This window comes from Anas acuta, chromosome 16, assembly GCF_963932015.1.
Source record: "Anas acuta chromosome 16, bAnaAcu1.1, whole genome shotgun sequence".
Classification (NCBI taxonomy): domain Eukaryota; kingdom Metazoa; phylum Chordata; class Aves; order Anseriformes; family Anatidae; genus Anas; species Anas acuta.
The window spans coordinates 7,408,586-7,425,946 of NC_088994.1; the positions used below are offsets into that span (position 1 = coordinate 7,408,586).

The 17,361-nt window shown below is 49.9% G+C and overlaps 1 protein-coding gene across 3 annotated transcripts in view; it reads left to right on the top strand.

The window, feature by feature from the left end:
- The first annotated feature begins 2,964 nt into the window (after nt 1-2,964).
- LOC137865539 (rho GTPase-activating protein 39-like) overlaps nt 2,965-17,361 on the top strand; it is a 49,754-nt gene continuing 35,357 nt past the window's right edge. Inside the window, exon 1 of one of the 3 annotated variants that reach the window (XM_068700674.1) lies at nt 2,965-3,109. In XM_068700674.1, the coding sequence (XP_068556775.1) occupies nt 3,099-3,109 (11 nt within the window). In that variant the 5' untranslated portion in view covers nt 2,965-3,098. Of the gene's footprint in view, nt 3,110-3,133; nt 4,609-13,804; nt 15,053-17,361 lie in introns of those variants that run through there. The other 2 variants (XM_068700675.1, XM_068700676.1) reach the window with 2 other exon arrangements.

The following is a 17,361-nucleotide window of genomic DNA, read 5'->3' on the forward strand; positions in this document are numbered from 1 at the left end:
GAAACATTTGTCATACATCTCTTAATTCATCTTGCAGTGATCTAGTGTTCACAGCCTCACAATTCATGAAGGTTGTTTCTTCCAACGCCTTACAGACAATGTGGTTCCATTACTAGCGAGAGCCAGGGGTTTATGACCTTCTGTTCTTGGAGATGCTTTGATGTCTTTGCCATGCTCTCAAAGACTATTACAGACACTGCACATTTCCCTCCTGCTGCTGTCTTTGGTGTATTAATGGCAGGCACCATGGCTGGTTGCCTTGATCTCCCATCTATGTGTCACAGTGTTACTCACCCACTGAAGGAGGATCTCTGAATGCTATTGCACCAGGCAGAAGTATTCTTCTGCCCATGAAGCCTGCACAGTGAAAGCCTCTGAGAAAGTCACTGCAGAGGTCCTACAAATGAGGCATTTCCCCTTAGCTGCTCCTCCCCTCCATGATCTCTCTCCTCCTCCCTGAGTAACTGCACACATGCAGTTCACTTCCACCTGGCTCTCCCAAAGAGAATGACCTTGGTCTGACGGCTCTGCACACATGTGCAAGCCACAGCCTCACAAACCCAGCTATAGTGTCTGGTAGTTAATCTGTTTTCACTCAGCCATCATCTACCAGTGGTGGAGTTGTGTCCTTGGTGCCAGCAGGTACATGACCGTCTTCTGGTGGGAGGTTCTGCCTTCATATTTGTTTCCTTGATCTTTATTTGCATGATTTTGTGTAAAACACCTGCTAGCCCATGAGTTGGGCTGGTCTGAAGGTGTCATCTCAGTGTATCTCCTACAACCCTGAGTACCTCCAGGAATCTGCTGTGGCCTCGAGAGAGAAGACTTCTCCCATCACATGAACTGGGGGTGCTGTGCACGCTGGTGCCACCTTCCCCTGGGAGAGGCAACTGGAACATGCAGTGAAGGGAAGCTGTGCTCCCACAGCTCTGCTTGCAGCTAGTCTCAGAGAGGAGGTCTCAGAGCACAGCTCCACAGCAAGGAGGCAGCAAATGGCTAGGGGAGCGGGACCAAGTGACCATGGCAGGGCGTAGAGCACTGTGTGCAGAAGCACATCCCGAGAGTTTCAGCCACAATGCCCCAGCAGCTCAGTAATGGAGTTACTAGTGCTCTTCCTGAAGCCTGTTAGGGGGGTAGGTTGGAAATAGCCTGCACATTATCATTGCATAGTGAAATATATGTATGCAAAATAAAATGACAACATCACAGAAAAAAATGAATTCTTATCTGGTCCCTCCTGCAGCCAACCCCCTGTGCACTTCATTGGGTCACTTCTTTATGGGGTCCCTGAAACTGGGGCTCTTGTGACCTCCCATGTCCCCAGCTGCTATTTGCAGTCTGCCTAAGGGCTCTTGCCAGCACAGCAAAGTCAAACAGAGTGTTAACATTTTTACACACTGAGTCTAAATCTACAACAGCCCTTGAACAGAGGCCGTCAGGCTGCTGTAAGCATTTTCACAGATTTGCTGTGTTCCTCAGAGGACAGGTACAGCCTTTATTGGCAAAGGCGTATAGCATCTGCATCTCCGCAAGGAACGCTGCCAGTTTAACCACATTTTAGAGCTACACCAGCAAACTTCCATTTCCAGTGCAGACCTACTTTAACTCCTGTTTTTCTCCTCTGCCTGTTTATACCCTGATCCTCAAGTTTTACCGCCTGCAGCACTCAGCCTCTCCCCAGCCCCTGTCCTGTGCTGCCACCAGCCACCTCCTCACTGCACCCTGCTGGGGGCTTTGCTGCTGCGGGGCCCCGCTCTCCCGTCCCTGACATGTGTCCAGCCCATAAGCACCGTGGCCATGATCTCACTGTCTCTCTATTTGTTATTTACAAGTACAGGGGGACTTCGCATGAGTGTCTTTGGATTAAGTTACTCCAAAGTTATTCAGCAGTGCCAAAACGGCGTCTGTGAGAGAGCACTGCAAGGGCTGGATCCCTCTGTGTGGAGCCTCCGCCGGCCAACTTGCCTGGGGTCTGCCGTGATTAACAAGCTGCGCGGACACATTTCTGGCTGTATCAGAAATTTGCCATGCTGTGTGACAGAGCCCCAAACTCACGTTGCTAGTGACAAAATCCACCTGGTATCTGCCAAGTCTCACACCCACAGTGAGAGGGGCCTGAAGTTCCCTCGCGAACCCCCTGAGGAGGGTTTCTCCTCGTTTGTAAGAACAAGACCCTGTCCAAAATGCATTGGGAGCGCTGCAGCAGCCCCTGTGATGTGGGCTCTGCTGTGTCACCGTGCCAGGTGACATTGTCCGAATGGGTGGCTGACAGAAGGCTGAGCTGACTGAGCAGGGCTGTCCTTCAGTGCACGGCTCATTTCTTCGGACTACTCACGTCGAAGGCTTTTGGGGGTATCTTTTGGGCTCTGCCTCTTCCCAGTGCGGGGACATGCCTGGTGTTTCTGCACAGCCTCATCCAGACCGCACTGTGCTCAGGACACTGATAGACACAGAAAGTCCTCATCTTAACAGATGTAAGCATTTGAGCTGCTTTATCCTGACTTCAGACACCTTTTGCTGTTCCCGCCAATGTGTTTCTTTAAAGAAACACTTGGAAAAATGCAGGAGTTAAATCCTCACATGCATCCTGCCACCACAAAGGCCACCGAGGCAGCATGGCTGCACTCCTGACCTCCCCATCCTCACGCCGCCTGTGCTGGACGGTGCTCAGGGGAGCAGAATTTCCCTCTGGGGCCAACGCGTGCCTCAGCCCTGCACACTTCAGCCGTTTCCCACAGGGGATTCGTGTGTCCTGGTGGAAAAGGCGAATTGGGTTAACTGCGGAGCTTCGTTTTGAAGCACACCCGGGGGCGGCGGGTCCCGTAGCTCATTGGCAAACCCTCGGCCCGGGCGCCCAGGGGCCGAGCCGAGCCGGGCCGGGCCGCGGAGCGCCCTGAGCCGCCGCCAGGGGCTCCCCTCGGCCCGCGGGCCCCGCACCGCCCCGCCGCACCCCGGCCCGGCCCGGTTGGGTCCCGCAGCCCCCAGCAGAGGGACCCGGGGAGCGGCCGGGGGTCCGGGCGGGGCGGGGCGCGGGCTCGGGTTTCACGCCCTGCCCCGTGCGGGCAGAGCCGGGCGGTGCTGGCGCGGCCGCGGGGGCCATGGCGGAGAGGTGAGTGCGGCGGCGGCGGCTCCACCTGTTGAGGGACGGGGCCGCGAGGGACCCCGGCCGGGAGCCGGCAGCCGGGAGGAGCAGCGGGCGAGGCCGGGCGGCGCCGGGCACCGGGATCCCGCCGGGAGACGGGCGGGCCCCGGGATCGCGGCTCGGGCCCGGCCGCCGGCTCCGGGCGCGTTCCGTGGCTCTTGAGGACCGATCGCGGCTTGGCTCGGCGGAGAGCTCCCGGCCGGGGCAGCACCTGGAGGCCGGGCGCTGCCGAGCCGGCGGCCCCGCTCGGTGCCAGCCCCCGCCTGAAGTCCGGCTCCTTTGGGGAGGACGGTGTGGGGCTGGGCAGACGCGCTGCCTTCCCAGCAGCTGGTGCCGGTTGCTTTTTGCACCGATTTTTCGTCTTCCTAGCTGAAAAGCTCGGAGCGGTTTCACCTTCCTGGGAGCTCGGCTCTCCCCCGGGGCACCGGCGCTCGGCTGGCTCCTCGCGTTCCCTTTGTCTGGGGGGAGAGCTGTGCTGGCCTCCTGCCCGGTGGCCTGGTGACGGTGCGAGGTGTTTGGGAGGATTTGTGTTTCTCGGGAGTTTTGAAGCTTTTTCTGCCTCTTTCCTGCCCCCCTCAAGTGGAATGCGGCTGGAGTTAGTCCGCAAGAAAGAGCATCTGGGGAAGGAAGTGCGCGTCCCTGGGAGAGAGGGGAAGCAGGACGGCAGAATTTATCCAGAGCAAAGCGATAAGCGCGGCGCCAAGCCCTGTGCTCACCAGCAGCAGCGGCAACTCCTCACTGCTGCCGTGTCTGCGCGCTGGTGACAGCGAAGGGCAGCAAGGTTGCAGGCTGCTCGCTTTGGGGCATAAACCTGACAAAGCTGCGCAGATTTGGGAGCATCCTTGCACCAGCCGGCACAGAAGGGCACAGGGTTTCTCGTGCTGCATTTTCCTTTCCTGAGCAGCCTTTTCTCGCTGTCCTTTTGGTGCTTTTCGAGTTTGTTTTTTTTTTTTACCAGTTTGATGAGGTAGCTCTTTCCTATCGGTTGGATCAAGGCTACATGGAGCGATGCTGAGATCGCAGCGGATTATAGGAATGCAGATTTTGAAGCCAGGTTTTTGGTTGGATAGTTCACATGCCTTCAGTATTCACAACAGGTTTGCTTAGCTGAAACAGATGTCCCGGCCTTAGCTGGAAGCACATAAGCTGGAGGGAAATCCAAGTGTGCTGGCCTGGTGCATTTTTTAACCAAGAGAAATTTATGGCCCTCCTTGTGATGTAAAAGGCTGCTTTCAGCCCGACAGTCACTGGATCTGCAGCTGAAAACCTTGCATAAGACTTGCACATTTAATGTGCCAGCCACAGTGCAGAATCAGGTTCGCTTAATGCTGCCCTACTTCAGGGAAATGGGAAGTGAATGCATCCCATTCATCTCATTTACCTGATCACCAGGAAAATGTAACTCTGTGCTCTGGTGCAAAGGTGAAAAGGAGAGACTGAGATTCCTGTGGTGAACAGCTGAGTGGGTAAGAAAATCTTACAAATTTCAGTATACTTGTGTCTGAGCTTTAAGGCATCTTTTAATCTGTCCCGATGTTCCTCTGGGTTCACCTTTATAGGGCTATGGCAAACTGGTAAAGTTTTGTTCACTGGAGAGCAGTTTTTTTCCCCCTGTAGAGCCATGGAGAAGGAGCTAATAGCACCATCGAGGGACTGTGGGAAGGACTGTAAGATTTGAATCAGCTCTAATGGAATTGCTTCTGTAATTAAAGATAAGGAAGCATAAACTGCTCTAGGATTCTGTCTCTTTGACCCACGAGGCTTTTTTTTTTTTCTTTTTCCTCCCAGCAGAGCAGTTTAATAAATATTCATGTTCATGAACCATTCCTTTGAAGTCACAAAAGGATTCATCATATATGTATTTGATAGGTAAATGTGTTAGTAAGAATGCTGCTTGGGTGCTGTTTTATTTATGGATAAACAAACTTTTCAGTTTGGAGTTGTCATTTTATTACCATGTTTTTGGCTGTTTGGATTAAACAGCCTTGGGAAGCGAGTGGGGGGAGATGCTGCAGCCTGTGCCAGGGGTGCTGGGGATTACTGAAGCCTGTGAGGTGGGGAGAGGGGTTATGTTTGGGCGGTACTGGGTGCACTGGTTTAGTGGGAAGCCTGCTGGTCTGGCTGCCCTTTTAATCTGAGTAATGCAAAATAAAAAGGATTCCTGTGCTTTATGTTCTGATTACAACGGCACTGAAAATAAGACTTAAGTTTGTTGTTGAATCTTCATATCCTGAGTAATGAGTTTGTTGCAGATAATTAATTCAGACTCGGGTTTTAATAAGTCTTTGACTACTAGACTAGTTTCTGTGTGACCCGTTTCCCTCCCCTCCCCCGGAGCTTTAATTTATGAGTGAGTGAAAGCGTCCGCGGTTCATCAGCCTGCCCCGAAGCTGCTGGCTGACTCCCTGTGTCTGCGCTCAGTTGTGGCTTTGCGGTAATGGGCTCTTCTGGTTTTGATGGTGCATCTGAATCTCCTGCTGGTGCTCAGCACAGGTCCCTGTGCACATCCTCTGACTGGGTCCGTGCTCCCTGTTCTGCTTTATCCTGGTTTTAGCTGCCTTACATAAGGCTGTGGATAAATAAATGTCTTCTCTGTAGCGAGCTGTGACTGCAGGAGAAGCTCTGACTCCCTGATGCTTATCCCACTCTCATCTGCTGGATGAGCCTATTCCTGGCTGAGCATTATGGTGTTTCATTTAGCATGAAATGAGCCAGCTTTAAAGGTCTCTGTTTGCTTCTCAGAGGTCAGGCACCCGTGGAGATAAGTGCAGGTGTGGGAGGTTATCAGCGGTCTGACCTCTGCCCCACTGAATGCTGTTGGTGAGAGTGCTGATGCGATTTACCTGGGATGAGATGGTTTAGGGGAGGAAGGGCTGGCTGGCTCCAAGTGGAACCAGGAGCGTGGTTTTAGTTCTTTTTAGTTCTTTTTAGTTCTTTTTAGTTCTTTTTAGTTCTTTTAGTTCTGCTGGCAGCCTGAGGAGGTGGAAGAGGTGATAAGCTGTGCAGGACAAGGTGGTTGTCTTATCCACGGAGACTGCTGTATACTTTTAAAGCGGTTCTTAGCAGCAGCCTTGGAGCTAGCTCCAGAAGTGGGTCTGTGCCTGTAGCTCATGTGTGACTACGCAGATGAAGCCTGGTCTTTGGGAAGCATCTTCAGACACACCAGATTCTTCTGATGGAAACTAATCAGAAGTTCAAAGGAAAGAAGCTGCATTTCCTCCTTCTCTGTGGTCTCCTTTCCTAATGCCTCCGTTCCTGTTGTACTACCCAAATGGCTTCTTGGGTGGATGATGCAATTAGGAGGAGATGCTAGCAAGCTTTCATCAAATAAATACGTCAGAATTTGAAATGTTCCATTTAGGTTCCATCAATCCTTTCCAGGTAGAGCACAATTATTTGTGACTTGCTGTGACATGCATATGTGCGTGTTTCTTTAAAAAGCCCTCCAGGCAGTTTGCATAGTTAGTGAAGTACCTCTTGTTTGTAATAAAAATAAATTCCAGAGCAGACATTGGGATTTGGCTTTAGCTGGATACCTAGAGGGTTTCTGAGCTTTGCTGTCATGATTTACATATTGGATGTTAATTCCTCTCTTTGTCCAGGTGAGCAGAAAGGCAGTTCACTTGTAGGAAATGGCTTTAATGATCATGCATTCCTGTAGTTTTTAGTAGCTCAGGCATGAATGTCTGCTGAAGCAAGCTCTCTGTTTGATATATGTATATATTTTGCACACATTTCCTGGGAAGAGTAGTCTTCTGCTTTGTGCAACTTCTTAAAACAGTTAATACATTCCCGCCTCTCCAAAAGTTCACTTAAACAGCAGGCATGAGGTCCATCTGGCTCATACATCTGGAGCTAGACATTGTAGGTCAAGAGGAATTTTTTTTCCTTGGTGTTTTTCCTGCAGTTGGTCTTTCGCTCATGGGAAAATGGAAAAAAATATTGTTATTTGGGATATATTCTCTCATCCTAATTACTGTTTGAAGTGCTTGAGGTTACTGATATAAGGAATAAGAGAGTTTTATTTTTCCAGTTGAATATTGACCAGCAGATTCCAGTGTAGCTGGTAACAGTCTCCCAGGTACTCTCCCAAGCCTTTTTCATTGTGTCTTGTCAGCTGGCATTTTTTTTTTGCTTATGCAATAACACGGAACCAAAAGAGGTTTGGGAAGCTTTTAATGACGATGCTGAAGATCCAGCTCCCTTGTTGGTGACGAGGCATGGAGCTGGTCAGGACAGGGCAGTCCTGCACAGGGTGCTGGTCCAGCTGGCGTGGCCACAACGAGGAGTTGGGTTTGTCTGGTGTCTGGTCGGGAGAAGGGACTGGCATTGGATGATCGTAGACCTTGACATGCTCAGATTTGGAAAATGCCTGAAAAATCTTGAGGGTTGGCAGGGGAGAAATGCTGGAATAAATGAAGCATTGAGAATTGTAAGATTCTTTTTTCAGGTGTTTTCTTCTTGTTGGACTTAAGGTCTTGGATTAAATGTATGGAATTAAGCCTTATATGAAATCTTACTGTGGACTTAGTGCTGTGGAGCGCTGGAGAATTTCTAAAATAGTGGTCTAAATAAAATAACTCACTGGCATCTTTGTCAGGCACTGGAGGCAAATAGAAGGCTGATTCTACACAGAGGATCCCTGAGCCAAGCTCTTGCTGTACTTTGCCTTCCTTGAAGGAAAGTGCCCTGACGTGAGATGAATCAATGACCACAGCGAGCACCCGTGCTCCCCGTACGTGCTGTTCCAGCCTGGAGCCGAGCGGTCCTGGGCCCCTGTACACCAACCTTTTGCTTAGCCACAGGGTTTATGATCTACCAAGATCAAACAAACCAAGGGCGGAGCTGGGGGGAGCTCAAACCTGTGCTGGACTCCTTTTGTGTAACTTGGCAGATGTGGGACGCTGCCATAAGGCACTTTGTTTTGGCAGATGAGGCTGTTTCCTACCTGGGCAAACAAGGTTGCTGCTTTCTGGCTGGAAACCCACTTCAGGAGCAGAAAAGATTCAGTGTAGTGGGATTTTGTGTTGTCTTGGAGATTATGAGGTGTTGGTCTGGGGCCAATTGCTCTGTAGCAAGGGTAACTTCTTTTTCTGTAGGTCTTTTTTTTTCCTGTTTGGTTTTGTTTCCATGTGTGTGTTTGTTTGTTTTCCTACCCCACTGAAAAATGGCTTACTCTCCATCACCAGAGTTACAAGGAGAAGCCCAATGCTGTTTGCATTGGGGACAAGCTCAACAAATCCACATTTTTTTGTCAGGCATTACCAGGCATTGCATGTGGCTTTTCATGGGTAGCAGCAGCCAGGGCTCCCTTTAAGAGAAGGATGGGTTGTCGTGAAATACATTCAGTAACGAAATGAAGCCAAAGACATGTGTTTAAACAGCAATTCACCTTCCGGCTTTTAGTTTCCATACGTTTGGTTTGTCATAAAACTGTAAATGACGTATTTGATCCTCTTCAGGTCCAACAGCTGCTTTCTCCTGGTAGATACCATGGTTATTGGGTTGTCCTTTGATAGCTACAATAATCCATCTGTGCATCAGCCACGTTTGCTCCCTAGCTATAATAGATCTCATTCTTTGCTCCCAGCTACAATAACTAGGTTTGGGATTTATTTTTTAATAGGCTCTCCATTTCTGTAAGCTATGGTGACCAGAGAAGCTCCAAGTGTTCTGTGAATTCTTGGTGATGAATCAACAGTAAGAGAAGCAAAGGGATGCAAGGGTGCCGAGCCTGGAGTTAGCTGGGTTAGCTGGGTGCATGTCCAGCATGAGGAGTGCTCAATGCATGCCTAAGGGCAGGTGCTGAGTATGTCGTGATGTGGTGGCGTGTTCTCTTAGCGTTTTGTACTGCCCTAACACAACAGAGCATCTTGCTGTGACGTGACTAGTGGTGGTTTGGAGGAGAAGCGTGGAGGACGTGGCACTGAGGGTGGGCTGCAGCTCCATGCTTGGGTCACCGCAGAGCCCAGCCGAGCGCTGGAGTCCAAACCGCAGTGGGTTGTGATTTGGACTTGGAAACTCTTGCCACTGATATAAAGGCAAAATTTAATTTTCACAAAGTTGGTTTTCCTGAATTTGATAAAGCTGTAACTTAAAATAAGTCTAAAACTTGGGTTTGAAGTTCTGGAGACTGAAGCCTTCTACAAACCAGAAGTCTCTTTTGGGATGGCAATAAGAAAAAAGAAAAAAAAAAAAGTGATGTTTGGGGGCTGAAGCAATGTGCTGCAATGCTCGTTCATTCAGGCCCTGGGCCCCTTCACCAAAATGACTGAGATTGCTAAAGCAAAGGGAAAACAGCAATTTCCTTAGTTCGCAAGCTAAGTTAGCTCGGCGCAGGGTTTGGGGAGCACTGGTGTCCTTGTGCTGGGGACACATGGTGAGGAAGGAGCATGGGGGAGCAGTGAGGGAAGATGGGGTTAAAGTTGCTGTTGAAGCCAGAGCTGAGAGCTCTTCTCTGCATGTGTCGTGACATGATCATCCCGGTCCCTATCTTGAGGTCCATCAGGCCAACGCTGTGAGACCGAGGTGACTTTGGGTACCTTGCGGGAACCTTGGCCTCGGATGGCCAAACTCTGCTGGAATAGCACCGCTGTGGGGCAAAGCTACCTTTGGCAGGGTCTCTTCTTGGGGTTGCTGTCATTGCTGAAGGGAGCAGGGCCGGAGGAGTGCAGCAAAGGGGGAAATGTGGCTTTGGTCTCTCTGGCTCCCATATCTCCTACCTGGGCCCACCATGAGCAGCCTCTCGGGGTGCAGTGCAGTCTGTCAGCACTGCCTGCAATGGCTGAGCTTGTGAACTGGTGATGTTCTCCCTGCTGCGCTTGTGTGCTTGAACTTTATTTGGTCTTGGAGGGATGACATCACTAGCTTTTGTCTCTGTTTGGATAAGGAAAAGCTTCTTCTCAGCTGTGTGAGCTGTTTGTAGGGGGAGGAGAAGAATTTGCAATGGCAGGAGCTTTTGGTAACCCTGTGTGGCTGGTGCAGGGCAAGCTTGCTGCAGGGCCAGTGGGAGACTTTTTCTTTCTCTGAAACATAATGTGAAGACCAAAAACGGTTGAGAGCTCGTTGACTGTCAAGTAGCACAGTGCAAGAGCCTGGGGTTCAACTCAGAGCGTGAAAGTGGGTCATATTCAGCGTTGGAAGCACTCGTCCCTGCCTGCCCTGGAAGACTTTGGCAGTGTGCTGAGCTGCTGTGGTTCTGGGTTTCCTCTTGCTCTGGAGGTGCTCTGGGGGAAAGCACAGTTTCCTATCTGAGCGCATCTCCTGATACCACATACATCTTGTACTCTGGGTGCTGAAATAAAATACCCCCACAGCTAGTGGCACTGCGTCCTTCCCTTGCTCCGGTGCTGCTGGTGCCTGCTCAGGGCAGAACCTGGGTCCCAGAAATGGCAGCCAGCCCCTTGGTGGTGGCAGGGGAGGGCATGCATTTAATTCAGACCTCTGCTATTTGCAGCAGGAGACATTTCTTCGTGTCTGTGGGATGGGCAGCGCGTGGGTTTGCGAGCATTGTGGTGAGGCCTTTGCTGGGGCAGCCAGCACTGGGCTTCCCCCCCCACAGCTCTGCACCTGCTGAACTGTGACAGGAGGTGCCAAGAGGAGCAACGAGCAGCTGGGAAATGCAGACCCCCACTTATTTATTCTTAGGCAAAGAATAAATACATTGATCGGTGCAAAAATTGATGGGTGACTTTTAAATTCAAACCTGTTGCTGCCTAAAGCTGCTCTGCAGCCTGCTGGCAGCCGGGCTGGCCCCTTATCTCCCACAGGGCCCTGGCAGGAACACCGCGGGCCTCGGCCTTGGCTGCGGCTCTGTGTGTGCAGCGATGCCAGGAGTGAGGGAAGGGCTGGGCTGGGGCTGCTCCGTGCCATGGCCCAGCTTTAAGACTCACTTTGGGCATCTGGAAACTGGAGACGTGCAGGTGCTGTTGAAAACTCAGTACATCCGTGTCCAGGAGCAGTCAGCGTGACTCCAAGCCTGTGGATGTGATGGGCAGCATTAGTAAAATGAATGAGACTTGTGTCTGCCCTACCTCAGAGCTGGCATTTACCCCTGAGCCTGCTAAAAAGGGGCTTCCTGTTGTGTCAGCCTTTTAAGAGCCCTGATATTTGCTTGCCTTGTGTGGCTGTCCTGCTGATAAGGAGAAGCTGATAGCAGCGGAGGTGGTATGGAAGTTATTTGGTGATGGCATTGGCAGCTCAGAAGAAATGGATACTTCCACTGAGAAAAGGTCAAATACTTTTTTTTTTCTTTGACAGAAAGACAGAAAATAAAAGTAAAATAAAAGTAAATAAAATAAAAGTAAAATAAAAGTAAATTGGCAGGGAAGGAAGGCTGATGGAGTGAGAAGGATGTTGGTCAATCTAGAAGACAAAAAGGAAGGTGTATTTTCCAGCATATTACATGTAAAAACAAAATAAGGCAGGCCAAAATACGACTTTTGAAGAATAAACTTAGTGATTCACATTTGTTCAAATGCATCAGAAACCTTTTGGAGAGATCACAGCAGCAGTTCATGGGAGGCACAGAAGATTTTCTGCATCCATTGCAGAAATCTAAACCATTTTTTGGTGATCTAGACTCCTGTGGAGGAGCTTTGTAGTTTTGCAGCTTTGCAAACTAGAAACTCACTGTAAAAGAGCTGTCTGAGAAGTTGTCTCATCTTGAATGTCAATAGAAATAGCTCTAAAGCAAACAGAGGAACTGATAAGAAACTAAGGAATAGTTATCATTCACTCGAGTGCTGTGGGATCTTAAATATAAAATTGTTGGGATGCTTTTGTGCGTGTGCTGCTGCTTAAGTGCCCTTGGTATTGCAGATATTGATGCTGGCAGATTTGATGGCAGTTCTTGAAAGGAGTGGACCTTGGAGAAGTCTGGGAGGTGGGCATCAAGCGGCTCAACATCTGCCCAGGTGACTGCCAGAGGAGGGCTGCAGAGGATCCTGGGGACCCCCGAGCACTGTGCCTGGGTGATAAGGAACAAGTCACTGAAAGCAGGGCTGTGCCTGCGTGATGCCGAACCTGGAAGAGGTGCTTTTAGCTCAGAGAGCATCCCAGAGTTGCCCTGGGCACTTCTCTGCAATCATCAGCAGAGCCACTGAATGTTGGTCTCCATCCTCAGGGGAGATGATAACAAACCAGGGGCGTCTTTCTGACCCTCTGTAACGCCTCGGTGCCCCCGTATCTTGGGGGCTGCGTGCTGGAGAGGCTGCAGAGGAAGACGACTGAAATGACTGAAGGATGGAGTGCTGCCTTATGAAAAGAGGGGCTCCTGGGTTTGAATTGGAGAAGGTGAGGGCTCACAGATGGTCAAGGTATGCAAAATCTTGAAGGCAATGCTTACGTTGGATTTCTATCGACCAAGCCTTGCAGCACTGGAACCAGAGGTGCTTGATGAAACTTAGAGGAGAGATTGGTTTCTGAATTCGTTGTCCCAGGAAGCTGTGGAGAAAAAAGGCACCAGCAAGTTCAAAAAGGATTTGGGTGAGCAACCGGTCTGAGCCAGGTGCTGGAGAGATCAGCCAGTGAGGCACCCGTAGCATCCATAACACAAGTGTGGATTCTGGGGGGATAAAGAAGGAAATGGAGAGAGGGTGAGAAGGGGTTGATGTGCTCTGCTGCTATCCTGGTTGTAGGCAGGATGGATGGATAGCTGGTCTCACCCAGGGCACGTTTCTTACATTCTTGAATGGTTCCAGGAAACAACATCAAGTAGGAACGTAGATGTGATATGCCGGGGAAGAGGCAGCTTGGCTTTGTATACCAAAATTCCAGCCCTGTGAATTCATCAGCACTTGGAAGGCATTCATGAGCACACAGTGAGGGTGATCCAGTGGAACGGTCTGGTGAGACTTTCCAAAAAGGCTTCAGCGAGATCCTGCCCTCAGAATCTCCAAGAAATGTCCCTCATGGAACATGTGGATGAATTAATGCTTAAAAGAGGTTGCAGAGATCAGGAGTAGGACGTCAGCTTCGACAATGGAGGGAAGTCGCTCAGGGAGCCCGGCTGGGATCTCCACTGCTCCGTGTTTGTTCATTACCTACAACGGGACAGGAGTGATGGGCAGGGAGAGCATGCCGTGGATCCTGTGCACTGCGATGGGCTCTCAGCAAATGAGGCAAGGGATCTGCTGAGGTGTGAGATCCAGGTAACGCGTGGTGCTGTGGAAGCACTGGAGGAAGGAAATAGGGTGTTGTGAGGAACTGAGGGGGGAGCAGAGAACACAGCAATGAAGGCATGGCACGGCTGCAGCTTGCTGTCCTGTGAAAGTTAAGCATGTGCCAGGCTATCCTGTCTCTGAAAAGTCCTTGCCCCAAGCTGCCGGGAGCAGGAAACCCCCCCCATGCTTTTTCACCCTGAATTTTTCTGTCTGTGGCCTTTGTACTGGAGGCAAATGGGCTGCTGTGGTGGGCAGGAGGCAAAGAGATGTTGGATGTGCCCCAGTCCATGGGCTGCACAGCAGGAGGAGGACAGAGGGAGCCCTGCCGCCTTTGACACTTCCTGTGGCAGTTTGCTGAATTTGCCCCTTTTCTGCTGCTTTCCTTAATGCTGCTGAAAGTGAAAAGCACAGTTTTGGACTGAGCACAGACTAATAAATGTCTTTTTTTTCTTTTTTTTTTTTTTTGTGTGTGTGAGAAAACAAAAGGAGCTTGTTTTGGGCACCAAATGAAAAAGTAAATTGTTCTCACACCACCGTTCGGTTACCATGTATAGCAGTTACTGCAATGGCAACAGATATTTTCAAGATCCAGCCAAGATCTTCCAGGGCTGCAACATGACTTCTGATACTTGTGATGCTATTAATAACTATTTTCCCCCCTCATAGCCAGGAAGTTTCTTCTTCCTCATGTACCAAGTGTGAGGGATAAGCTCATTTTAAATCAATTGTGGGGAGAAGCGACACTGGGGATTTCCTGCGTTTTTTGTTGTTGTTGTGGAGATCCTGTATAGTGCTGCCAGCTTTGCAGCTACCTCCCGAGCTGAGCTGGACTGTGCCTATTGTGCTATTTAGAAAAAAGCCCAGTCGGATTTTTTTTTCTCTCTTTTTTTTTCAAACCAGGACAAATAGATGACTTGTATTTACTCTTCCAGCTAAGCACAGAAGCTTAAGTGTTTATTTCAGGCTAACTTAGTTCAGGGGAGAACCTGTGGCCAATTAAATGCGATCTGGGCCAGGCTCTGGTCTGCACTATTTCTTTCCCTATCTCCAGCCATGTAAGCAAGATAATCTGCACCATGGTTCATCATGTGGTTCAACAGTTCTTCTGAGTTTAACTTGGTTCAAAATCGCCACGTGCATACCCTCCTCTCCCCAGCTGCCCGAGTTACCTGCCGGCATCTCCTGGAGCTGGAAGTGTGGCAGAGCCACCAGGGGCCCTTGGCACCTGATTAAGGAGCTGCAGCAGAGGTGGGACTTGGCCCTCTGCTTGTTCTGGGGGCTTCTGTCCTGCTGGGGCAGCCGTGGTGAGTGTGAGCAGGGTTGTGAGCCTGCTGCTGGCTCCGGTTCTGCCTGCGCACACGTGAGCTTGCAGTGCAGCTGTCCCTTTTCAGCCCTGCAGAGGAATGAGATGTTCCACTGGCCCAGCCTCTTCACCCCGTGAGAGCAGCAGTTTGGCTGTGGCTGTGAAAGTTTCCTTGCCCCCTTTCTTCACAAACTGCAGAGCCAAGGGGAGCTCTCAGCACTCTGGTTTCCCCTATTTTGCGGAGCTCTCTGGTTCTGCAGTTTCTTCTGATGTCACTGCCTTTGATGTCCACCCTTCCCCAAACAGTGACATCCCCAGCTGCTGGATCGACAGCCTGCTGTTAAAACTGAGAGAAAAGTGCTTAGTATTAGGGAAAATGTGGAATCTTTTTATCTTACCAGCCCTCCTGGAGAAGATGAAGAAATGAGCATCGCTATGCAAAAGGTTGGTGAAATGCAAGAAGTAATTCAGTCTTGTCTGCAGGAAGCAACTGCTTTTTAATTTTGTTTCCTCCCCTGCTGTTGTACCTTTTTCCCAGGAGGGCCTGGTGGAGGTGCTGCAGGGCTCTGCGCTCCCCCATCGAGGCAGCACATGATGCGGAGCTCAGGCTGGGAGGTTGCAGCCCGCGCAGCCCAGATATTTTTTTCTGGACATCCACAAGAAACATCTGTGCACCTTTTGGGCTGGGGACTGACACGGGGCTGGTTTTCTGGCTTCTTGCTGACTCTCAGGAAGATTAATCCCACCTTTGTTTCTGCAGCAGGGTGAGAGCAAATGCAGGTTTTGAGCTCGAACACTAATCAAACTTTGTTCAGACACGTGAGATTGCAGAGATGTTCAGTTTTTAAAAAGGCTGTGAATGCATTTTGTGGCAAGATTGAGTTATGCAGTCTTTGTTTCTCATTAAATCAAGCCTGATCTTGTCAGTGACAAAGTACCAGCACTATACATAAGTAGCATTTTTGTTTATTTGAAGTTCAAAGATGTTAATATAGCCAATGCTAGTCTTACTAGCACAGATGTGTAGCGCACAGCTCATGGGATGTGACTCCTACCCAGTGCGTGACGTTTTGGAGATGATCAGGAAAAGAGACCACATTCAGGGCAACACTTCCACATGCCTTTCCTTTTGGAGGAAGTTTCATTTTTTTTTTTCATGGTTTATTACGTCAGAATTTTAAAACAATGGGAAAAAATCAAGCACAAGCTGGATTTTTTATCCCCAGCTACCAATTCACTCCTCAGTAGGTGAGCTTTTTCAGAGGTTGCTTTCATTCCCAGCATCTCTGCTCTGTCCTGACTGATGCACTTCCCTTGCAGCACTTTCTGTAGGCAAAACAAATGTATTGAAATCAATTTCTCATGGAAAGAGGTTTTCTGCTTATTGTTTTATGAAGGGTTTATGAACTCTGTGGCTGAGATTTTGGCTATTTATTTACCACTTCTCTTCCCTTGCCAGAGGAAATTAGTGTGCTTGGCCTGGGGAAAATGATGCTGACGCTGAAGCAGCTCCTCCACATGCAGCACTTCAGGGATGAGTTTCCTCATGGCTATGGGAGCAGAGGAGAGTTATTCATTTGCAGGCTCTGCATTTCCTGTTGCTTTTGACTTGCTGCCAAACTCCTCTGACGTCCCAGCACTGCAGTGGTTAACGTGAGTCACGCTTAACAAGCTGGGACAGCCAAGCCTTTCAAAAGCTCCTCTCCATTTGTTCCTGCTTAGTTTTTTCAGCAGAGTCGGCAGAGACAGCTGCAGCTGGAGAGATTTGCTGAAGAATGAAGTGGCCTAAAAAAGTGGCGATGAAACACTGTTATCTTTGTTTTATGCTTTTAGCCACCAGTGTCTTGTGGGCTCTGCCAGCTGAGAAGTAACCTGGTCCCTCGCATACGGCGTCAGTGTTTTGCATGAGTTTTCAAGGGGCTCTGTGTTTCAGCTAATAAAGGACTGGCAGCCCTTTAAATGAAGAGAGACAGAGGGCTATTATTTTACTAATGCTGTGCGTTTAGGAATGTTGCTACTTCAGATATGTAGCCTTGCAAACTGCCGCTTGAAAGCCATATGGAAAGATGGTCTGCAGTCCAGCTGCTTGTACGGAGTAAACAGCCAGGCACCCTTGTAACAGGGCCGCCTGTGCGTGGCCGTGGCTTGCAGGTGCCCCACCTTGTAATTAGACCTCTGCACCTTCTTTAGCAGAGCCGGAGCTGCAGTGGGTGTTTTATGGTCTGGCAGAATTATTTTAGGAAGCTGTCGCAAGGGGCCCTTTCAGCCTTCATCACTGCCCACTCTATTTAGGCGTCTGCTTGGCCCCGAGTTACGGGCTGAGGGTTTTCCATTTTCTGCTTTCATGGGTTTCTTTTTTTAACCCTCCCTGTCTTCCCCAGCCTCTGCTAACCTATGGCATCCAGCAACCTTGGTCAGTGTTTTCACTTTGCTGCTGAGTGTTCCCCTGTGTATCTCGCAGGCGCTGCTGGACCTAGCACAAATGAGCCACTGCCCTGTGGCTGTTTGCTTGGCTCAGCCACGGCTGCTGTATGCTCTCTCTTCCCTGTAGTGAAGATGGTGCAAAAACTCCTGTTTTCTCCTTCTATATGGAAAATTGCATCATGGAGCTGCTTTTGCCTGCACCCGTGGCCATGGCAGCTGCTGTGGGATACCTGTCTTCATGGCAGGGCTGGGAGGGATCCCTGGAATGGGCACCAGTGATACAGGGGACTGTAAAGAGTCAATCTCAGTCCTGAAGCAGCTGGACAGCA